This window comes from Armigeres subalbatus, chromosome 2, assembly GCF_024139115.2.
Source record: "Armigeres subalbatus isolate Guangzhou_Male chromosome 2, GZ_Asu_2, whole genome shotgun sequence".
In the NCBI taxonomy this organism is placed as follows: domain Eukaryota; kingdom Metazoa; phylum Arthropoda; class Insecta; order Diptera; family Culicidae; genus Armigeres; species Armigeres subalbatus.
The window spans coordinates 427,123,421-427,133,483 of NC_085140.1; the positions used below are offsets into that span (position 1 = coordinate 427,123,421).

General features: G+C 45.3%; 2 protein-coding genes across 2 annotated transcripts; both read left to right on the forward strand.

Moving 5' to 3' along the window:
• Positions 1-2,457: 2,457 nt before the first annotated feature.
• Positions 2,458-3,240, forward strand: LOC134210339 (uncharacterized). Its single transcript, XM_062686389.1, has one exon. It carries the CDS (start codon positions 2,458-2,460, stop codon positions 3,238-3,240), a length of 783 nt encoding a protein of 260 aa, XP_062542373.1.
• A 34-nt stretch (positions 3,241-3,274) lies between these two features.
• Positions 3,275-7,915, forward strand: LOC134210340 (uncharacterized). Its single transcript, XM_062686390.1, has one exon. The coding sequence runs from the start codon at positions 3,275-3,277 to the stop codon at positions 7,913-7,915; it is 4,641 nt and encodes a 1,546-aa protein (XP_062542374.1).
• The last annotated feature ends 2,148 nt before the right edge of the window (positions 7,916-10,063 follow it).

Here is a 10,063-nt window from a genome sequence, read left to right on the forward strand (position 1 = left end):
AGATCAAATATTTTTCATAATTATACATATATACGATTTATAATTGCTTTATATTGGTTTTTGTTCTAGGTGTGTGCTCAGTTTAATCACAGTGAACAGACATTTCGGCTCGAACAAAATTTCTCTCAAAACATGTGTACGCAATCAACCTTAACCTCAACGCCACCAACGACGACACAAATTACAATCTCGTTCTCACAGTGCTGAGGAAATTCCGGAGATTTTCTTGTTGAAATTTTGAAGAATTTCCCAAGGGAATCCCCGAGGAAGCTCCATAGGATTTTCCGAGAAAATTCCGTGAAGTTTTCCAAGAAAATGTCGAAGAATTCCCCGAAGCACCCCTCCTTTTCCTATTGTGTATTTGTGATCCCTCACCTCGAGTCAGTCGCGTGTACGGCTTCGACCCAAACTAACTCTAGTTGTAAGAAGAATCACAAAAATTATAAAATAATTTTACAAAAAAAACATATTTCCGGCTCCGTAACGCCAAATGGCAAATGCGCCTTCTAAATAAGTGCTAGATAAAAAAACCCAAATGAGACTCTGAAGAATTCTCCAAGGTATGTAGAATTTTCCCCTGAAATTTTGAAGAATTTTTCGTGGTAATTCAGAAATTTTTTCGCAGGAAACTCCCAAGCATTTCTTGAGGAAATTCCGAAGATTTTTGCAAAAAGTTGTCCGAAAAATTTCTAAAAATAATACCCGAGTATAATTTTCCGTAAATATCTTGAAAAAAATTCCGTTGAAATTTTGAATAATTTCAGTAGGTAGGTAGCAACACAGAAAAAAAATATTGTGGTGGAAACTACCATTCCGAGGGTTATTTTAAGAATACGCACCGAAAATTTTCAGCAGATAACAAACCCGCCATTCTTTGCCGATCGCTTGAAGTAGCCGGATGAGAAGGTCCGTGTCTCCATCGCAGGCAATAACTTTATCGTTTCGCAGTGGAGTTTTTTCTCAGTTTATTAGTGAATAAAGTGAGTTTTTTATATCATTTGTTATCCCACTGTGGATGAAGTGATTGTCGTAGGCGATTCGTGGTTGGTGAAGAAGGTGTACGAGCGACTAAAGGGTCGCACGTGCATTGCAAAGTAGCAGCATCATTGGATGCCATCCAGTTGAAAGCTACAACAACAACGGGTGCAGCACCTCGAACGGGAACGGATAAGTAGAACCGCATTTGATTTTTTCATTATCTCCGTTCCCATTGTATTGTATATACCTCTGTTCACCACACACCAGTGGTAGAGCTGTTTTTTTTTTATCACTTTTGTCTCTCGCCTGTTACCGTCGTTAGGTACAGGGTGTGTCAAAAACCGAGTGATCGAAAAAAATAAAAGTTTTGTAATTGAATTATTATTTATTTTGTTTTTTTTTTCTTTTTTCTTTTTGTTCGCGCTTAAGAACAACTGCTATCGCATAACTAAGTTAGAAATTATCATTATTGCCTTCAATCGTATTCTATCCAATACTGCTAGATCACTGACTGAATTATTAGTGTCCGAGAAGACTGGACAAGCATTTGCGTGTGTATATAATCATCATTAAATTCCACATCACACCGATCGCCTCACGATCGTCGATAGGTACGGCCGAGCCGCAGTTAGAAAACATCGCACGCAGTCAATCAGGTCCAAGCTAGCAGAAATTGTACATATCAAATAGTGGCAAATAAAACGTTCGTACGATTAGATCGTCTTTCCACCACGCGTCGCGTTCTGCATATTGTATGTTATGTGAAAGACAGTGCAATAAATTCATTTCGCTAAGCAGATAGTTATCAACTTTAAGTGCGTGTATCCGACAAGTTCCGTTTAAGTTAAGTCGTTTGAGTGCAAGTTGAACATTTTTGGTCCGAATCGAACCGGATTGTCGGGAATCGCGAAAGTAAAGTGAATTTAAGAACAATTTGGTGTCTGCCGCGTGGTCGCTGATTATTCTCCACGAGGGAGAACAATAGGACACGGGCGTCCTCATCGTTAAGTGTTGCTGCTGTCGATCATCAGTTCGAGATCAAGTTGGACACGACGGAGATTTGCAGATTGCTGATTGAGCTACGGACATCGGAAGCAGATAATCCAGGACGGATTTGCCAAAACAGGATAAGTACTGAGGGCAGGTTTGTCTGTGGCGCGGTTTTCTGCTGCATGTGAAACCGATGCCAATGCATGTGAATTGAGCCAAAGCGAATAAAATTTAGATTGGAAACTTCAAATAAAGATAATTGAAACAGCTTGCATGATAAAATTGTGTAGTCCAAATCATTTTTGCTGAGTTGAGCCTTGACCGTTTCGCCATCTCTGTTGGCTTTGTCCGCTTTGTAGGTTGGTTTGCTTTGTCCTGATCCCATTCAATCATCCCTATTGTCCAGTCAAACAGCGTGGTCGATTTGAGTTTCGCGTTCGAGTGAAGTGTAAAGTTTAAAGTGCATTGTGATTGTGAAAGTGGTTAATTATGCCAGCAACTGACGATCTTCGACTGCTGTCTAAGCAGGAGCGTGCTTTGCGGATTTCTCTAGACAATCTTAAGGAGTTTGTTCAAACCAAGCACGAAGGGGCAGATAGACGTGCGCTGGATCTACGAATTGCCAAGTTAGACGAAATATGGGACAAGTTTAGCAATGTGCGAATGCGGATCGAGCTGCTAACCGATGATGTTTCCGATGGAGAGACGGACCCTGAAGAAACTGAACAAGCCAAACTACAGCGACACATCAAGGTGAAGAAGCAACAAGACAGCAACAATGCTAAGATTCTGAAGGATTTCGAGAACGACGTTTACCATTTGAAGGAAATTATGTTTGGTTTACTCCAAGCAGGTTCGAGTAACTCATTGCAGATTCGGCCACATGCACCTGCAGTGGTTCCCCAATCGAAAGTCAAACTCCCAGAGCTGAAGTTGCCAATCTTCAATGGAAGGATGTCGGATTGGGTCACATTTCGAGACACGTACAAAAACCTGATCCACAACGATGTTAGCTTGTCCGACATGGACAAGTTTACTTATTTGAGAACGTCTCTCACTGGAGATGCCCTGCAAGAGATCGCATCGATTGAAATTTCGTCCGCCAATTATGCGATCGCGTGGAATGCATTAGAGAACGTCTACGAGAACAAGAAGCTATTGGTGATGACACACCTGGATTCCTTGTTCGCCCTTGAGTCACTTCGTCAAGAAAATTTCGATACGTTGAGTAAGCTAGTCAACGGTTTCGAGAGGAACCTCCAAGATTGGTGAGAATACTGAAGGCTGGAGCACGCTACTGCAGTACATGCTCTGCAAGCGTTTGCATCCCACAACGTTGCGGCAGTGGGAATCATACTACAATTCGAAGGAAGTTCCAAAGTATCAGGACTTAGTAAAGTTTTTGAAAAGTCATTGTTCCGTATTACAGTCCATCGCACCTGCAAAGCAGTTCCATCCGGATCTGAAGAAGCCATTTCGTCCAACAATCAGTCATGCTGGAATCCAATCAAACTGCTGTCCATTCTGCGGAGAATCAGCTCACTCCGCCTTTAAGTGTATCAAGTTTTCGAAGATGCGGATTTCGGAGAGGCTCGACGCCGTGAAGAAACATTTGCTTTGTTTGAATTGCCTGTCATCAGGACACTTCGCACGATTCTGCACCCGAGGATCGTGCTTCCACTGTGGTCAACGGCACCACTCGTTACTTCACGCGAACTCGTCGACCATCGCGAATCCGTCTGCCAAGTCAGGACAGTCAAATGGGAATCTGTCATCTAGGAAATCACCTGGACAGCAACCACTACAAGTTAAGCCAACACAAATCGGTCACTCAACACACACTCAGCATACACAAGCTGGACGCACAGAACAACTAAACTCCACACATGCAAGTAACGCTCATTCGCAGTTATCCGCCACAGACGGCCCCAGTACAAGCCTACACACTGCTCCATTAGCTACAACAAAACACGTTCCGCACACCGTTCTTCTCTCTACCGCTGTCGTAAGCCTTTACGATCAGTTCGGTAACTCTTTGCTTGCTCGTGCATTGCTGGACTCTGGTTCTCAGCGATGCTATATGTCTGAAACCGTTTCGCAAAGGCTCAAGTTCAAACGAACTCGTGAGCATTTACCGATCGTCGGCATCGGTGGATCGCGAACTGCATCAACTCAAGCAGTTTTCGCGGAAGTTCATTCGCTTGCTACAAACTATGTGGCAAATCTTAAGTTCCATGTCTTGCCACGAGTAACCGTCGATCTTCCAACACGAAGCATTGACATCTGTTCCTGGAATGTGCCGAAGGAGATAGTGTTAGCCGATCCAACGTTCCACGAGTCTGCAGCTGTAGATCTGATTATAGGAGCAGAAGTATATCTGGAGCTGATAATTGCAGAGCGTCAAATGAAGCTGGGAGATTCTGGTCCAATTTTGCAAAATACTCTTTTGGGTTGGATAGTTTCTGGAGGGATTCCGGATGAGTCAGCTGTTTTACCAGTCGTGTCATCGTGTGCTGCAGAGAATATTGAAGAAGGACTAGCACGGTTCTTTGAGCTGGAATCGTGTCGCACCAGCAGCACATTGTCACTAGAAGAGTCGGCATGTGAAACACACTTTGAGAGAACGACGACGAGAGACTCTACCGGCAGATTCGTTGTTCAGCTACCCAAGAAACAATTTCTCGTTGACCGCTTGGGAGATACTCAGGCCATCGCTACTCGTCGCTTCATGGCTTTGGAGCGCAGATTGGATACCGATCCATTCGTGAAGAAGATGTATTCCGATTTCATCAACGAATATCTTCGGATGCAGCATATGATTGAGATCTCAGCACGAGACCTAAGCACAGTTCCGGTAGCATACTTCCTACCGCACCATGCGGTATTAAAGCCCGATAGCACCACGACCAAACTGCGTGTCGTGTTTGATGCGTCATGCGCTAGCACGTCTGGAGTTTCATTAAATGAAGCTCTCATGGTGGGTCCTGTGGTTCAGGATGACCTAACTTCCATAACACTACGTTTCAGACTGAGGAAGTACGCGATGACAGCAGACATTGAGAAAATGTATAGGATGATCAAGATGCATCCGATGGATCATCCACTCCAATGCATAGTATGGAGAGAGGACTCATCCAAGCCGATTCGAATGTTCATGCTGACCACAGTCACGTACGGCACGTCCTCGGCACCGTACCTGGCCACGCGTTGCCTGAAGAAGTTGGCGGAGGATGAGAAGAACAACTTTCCTGCCGCCACTGATACGATTCTCTACGAGTTCTACGTCGACGATATGCTGAAGAGCGTTGACAGCCTTGAAGAAGCTGTACAATTGTCACAGGATCTGATCGAAGTTCTAAGCACAGCTGGGCTTACCTTGAGGAAATGGAGCTCCAACTCTCGAGAATTGCTGGATCATATTCCACCTTATCTGCGAGATGAACGCTCTTGTTTGGATCTCGAACTCTCTAACCCCACAGTTAAGACCCTTGGAATTAAATGGGAACCCCGTTCGGACATTTTTCGGTTCACTGTACCTCAGTGGAACCCTGCTACTGAGATCACCAAGAGGATCATATTGTCCGATTTCGCGAAGCTTTTCGATCCGTTAGGCCTGGTTGGACCTAGTCTTGTTCCAGCCAAGGTATTTCTCCAGGATCTTTGGAGAACAAAGTGCTCCTGGAACGATATTCTACCCGAAGAGCTTCAAGTGTGGTGGAGAGGATTCAGAGAAAGTTTGGAAGGTCTGACTTTGTTGCAAGTACCTCGTTGGATCGCATTCGGAAGCGAAACATTGTCCGTCGAGCTTCACATGTTCTGCGACGCATCCCAGAAGGCGTATGGCGCCTGCATCTACCTCAGGTGTGTCTCGTTCGATGGTACAGTTTCGTCATCACTGGTTACCGCTAAATCTCGTGTAGCTCCGCTTGAAGACCTAGAGAAGAAACGAAAACAAATTTCGATTCCACGATTGGAGCTCTCGTCTGCACTCACAGGCGCACATCTGTACGAAAAAGTCGTCCAAAGTCTCAAGATCGCAGTTCAGCCGTATTTTTGGACCGACTCAATGATCGTTAAGTGTTGGATCGCAGCGCCTCCGTCTCGTTGGAACATTTTCGTGGCCAACAGGGTGTCTGAAATTCAGCACATCACACGTGGAGGTATCTGGAATCACATAGCCGGCTTGGACAACCCGGCCAATGTTCTATCAAGAGGAATGGATCCTCATCAGCTGAAGGATTTCCAGATGTGGTGGCAAGGGCCACCTTGGTTACAGCTAGACAAAACCTTATGGCCGACATCGGCTAACATAAATCACGAGGACCTAGATCCTCTGTTACTCGAGGAACGCACAACGGTATCGGCTCCAGCGCAAGTTATTGAACCTAGCACAATCTTCAGCCTTCGATCGTCATTACAAGATTTAGTTCGCATCGTATCACTCATTCGGAGATTTGTGCACAACTGTCGAAACACTAGTGACCGCAGAGTAGGCCTAGTGCGACTTGAAGAACGAGAAGCAGCTTTACATCAGTTACTGATCCTAGCCCAAAGAGAAAGTTTTCCAGAAGAACTAGTCGCGTTACGTAAGAATGGAGAAGTCAAACCTACGTCTCGCTTAAAACAACTATGCCCTCGCTTGGTAAACGGATTGATCCTCGTCGGTGGCCGGCTTCGAAACGCTAACATTTCAGCCGGTCGAAAGCATCCTATAGTTCTGGATAATCAGCATCCTCTTTCGATCCTCCTTGCGGATTACTATCACAAGAAAGCCCTGCACGCTGGGCAACAATTGCTCATCGCCAGCATGCGGGAAAGATACTGGCCGATAGCAGCTCGTAGCTTGGCAAGGAAAGTTATTCATCGGTGCATCAAATGCTTTCGGGCTCGACCGAAGAGTTCCGAACAACTCATGGCAGATTTACCAGCTGAGCGGGTCAATCCAGCTCCACCGTTCCTGCGCGTGGGAGTGGACTACTGTGGTCCGTTTTATATTCAGAACCCATATCGCAAGGGTGGTTCAATCAAGTGTTTCGTAGCAGTATTTGTGTGCCTTGTAGTGAAGGCCGTTCATCTGGAGGTCGTTGGAGACCTCACAACACAAGCTTTCGTCGCGGCGCTGAGAAGATTTGTCTCCCGGCGAGGTAGTAACTTTGTTGGTGCCCGACGCGAGTTAGACGATCTTCGAAAGCTGTTCAACAACCAAATGTTCGTAAAAGCGGTGACTGAAGAAGCTTCATTGGAGAACATCAACTTTAAATTCATCCCGGCGAAATCCCCAAACTTTGGTGGACTTTGGGAAGCCGCCGTGAAGTCGATGAAAGGTCATCTTAAGCGCACTCTTGGAAACACCGTACTCGTAGCCGACGAAATGGTTACCCTGGTGGCACAGATTGAGGCTTGCCTCAACTCGAGACCAGTTACGCCACTCTCGAACGACGCAGACGACTTGGATTTTCTGACACCAGGTCACTTTCTTGTGGGTAGGCCACTCACAGCAATACCAGAACCATCTCTGCAAGAGCTCAATCAGTCTCGGCTCTCAAGATGGCAGCGAGTTCAGTACTTCCTCCAACATATCTGGAAACGTTGGTCAACGCAATATTTGTCGAGCTTGCATGCTCGCACGAAATGGAGCAGACTACGGAACAACATTCTCGTCGGGACCATGGTACTGCTACGTGAGGACAATTTACCACCTCTCAGGTGGCGAATGGGTCGTGTCAGTGAGATCCACCCGGGGAAAGACGGCAACATTCGTGTTGTCAAAGTTCGCACGAAGGACGGAGACTTTCCAAAATATGTGTCCTACCAATTCTCGACAACGACACTCCATCCACGTCAACTTACGAGGAGGATTAACTCCTTCTTCATCAGGCGCCTGGTGGCGCTGCGGAGGCCTTCGGGTCTCCGCGTCCCAGTTAAGTTTTTGTTTTATAATATATAGTCAAAAAGCTCAGAGAATGTTTGTCCTCCATAGTCAAGTCCATCCGCCGCGGCAGGAGCCGCCGCTCGTCCGAATGTCTGAAGATCTGCTGTCCACTCCGTTGATGTCATGTCCATCCAAGTTCGAATCAAGCTCTGCTCAGTTCCTGTTCGTCAATTTTGATGTATTGCGTCAAGTATTCTGTGGGGGTTAAGGAATCCCCACACAAAGTTACGTGTCTTGCATGTTATTCGTCGTTTCGAGCAATCAAACACTCTTCTGTTTGAATAGGAGGATACATCCAAACTCGTCGCACTTCAACCGGCACCCAGGCGCAACCAACCGATGACTCAGAACTGATGCACATCAGATACGCACTGTAGCCCAGATGATCCTCAGCAGTTTGAAGTTTTACTGGACAGTTGCGGCCACCTTGAAGTCGGTACTATACTTGGAACTCTCTTCAACGTTCATCCAAGGTCACATCGTTGGATTCGTCGGTGGCGCATTAGCGCCTGCGGAGGCGGACGGCCTCCGCAACCCAGGGAAGTCGTTATGTATTTCATTTTTACATTTAAAAAATCGCCTCTCATCTTATTCATAGCACACGGACCTAGGATCCCTCAACCGAGGTTGATTGGCATCTGGAGGCAGACGATTCAAAGAGGATTCGGTAGAAGACTCTAGCGAAGAGCTGAACCGGTGCTACACGGACCGTGTGGGCAAAGATGTGTCAACGGAACCTGATCAGGAGTATCCATATCCTAGAGACCGCAAGCAGATCATCAAGGCTGATAGTCAGATCGACAGCAGAGCAACATACGAAACATTTTCGAAGAGACAAGTTTAAATCAATATGTATATACGTAATATTTGTTATGAAATTGCCAAAAATTAGCAGTTAAAATTCGGTAGTTAAGATAGATTGCTTTCCATAGAAGTTAGATTTGAAATAGGTCATTTCAAGGCGGCCGGTATGTTCGCGCTTAAGAACCACTGCTATCGCATAACTAAGTTAGAAATTATCATTATTGCCTTCAATCGTATTCTATCCAATACTGCTAGATCACTGACTGAATTATTAGTGTCCGAGAAGACTGGACAAGCATTTGCGTGTGTATAATCATCATTAAATTCCACATCACACCGATCGCCTCACGATCGTCGATAGGTACGGCCGAGCCGCAGTTAGAAAACATCGCACGCAGTCAATCAGGTCCAAGCTAGCAGAAATTGTACATATCAAATAGTGGCAAATAAAACGTTCGTACGATTAGATCGTCTTTCCACCACGCGTCGCGTTCTGCATATTGTATGTTATGTGAAAGACAGTGCAATAAATTCATTTCGCTAAGCAGATAGTTATCAACTTTAAGTGCGTGTATCCGACAAGTTCCGTTTAAGTTAAGTCGTTTGAGTGCAAGTTGAACACTTTTTTTTCACGGTGTTAAGTTTAGTTTTAAGTTCCTTTCAAATCTTTATTCTCATTTTTTTTATTGGTTGGATTTTACTTCATTCTTTTGATGGATGAAGAAAATGGAGGCGATACGCCTCCAAAAGATAATGTTGTCCGCACGCGATTTTACCATGCATCATCGCCAGGTCCCTGGGTTGTTTACTTTCGGCAGAAAGTGAAAAGTATTGATTTTCTAGGAATCAAACGTGATTTGACGCGTCGTTTTCCGAAAACTGATTTTCATCAGATAAATCGGAACAAACTACGTGTAACCGCACCTACGTATCAGGACGCAAATGCTATCGCAAAGACCAGAACTATAATGTAGAATATTTGGTTTATGTGCCCTCGAGGGAGGTCGAGATTGAAGGCGTGATTAACGCGGCGAGCCTGACTTGCAAGGATGTACTTGCAGGAAAAGGTCGTTTAAAGAATGCCCTGCAGTCTACCGTGGACATTCTGGATTGCAAGGAATTGCATTCAGCAGCCATGGTAGATGGCAAAAAGTGTATTCGAAGTCAGGCTCACTTCGAGTGACGTTCGCCGGTTCGATACTCCCAAAATATGTAGATATCGAAAATATGTTGTTTCCGGTGCGTCTATTTGTACCCAGGGTTTTCAATTGTACCAACTGCAAACAGTTGGGGCACACTGCCGAGTTTTGCGACAACAAGCCCTGTTGTGGCAAATGTTTTGAAAAGCATAGGGAGGAG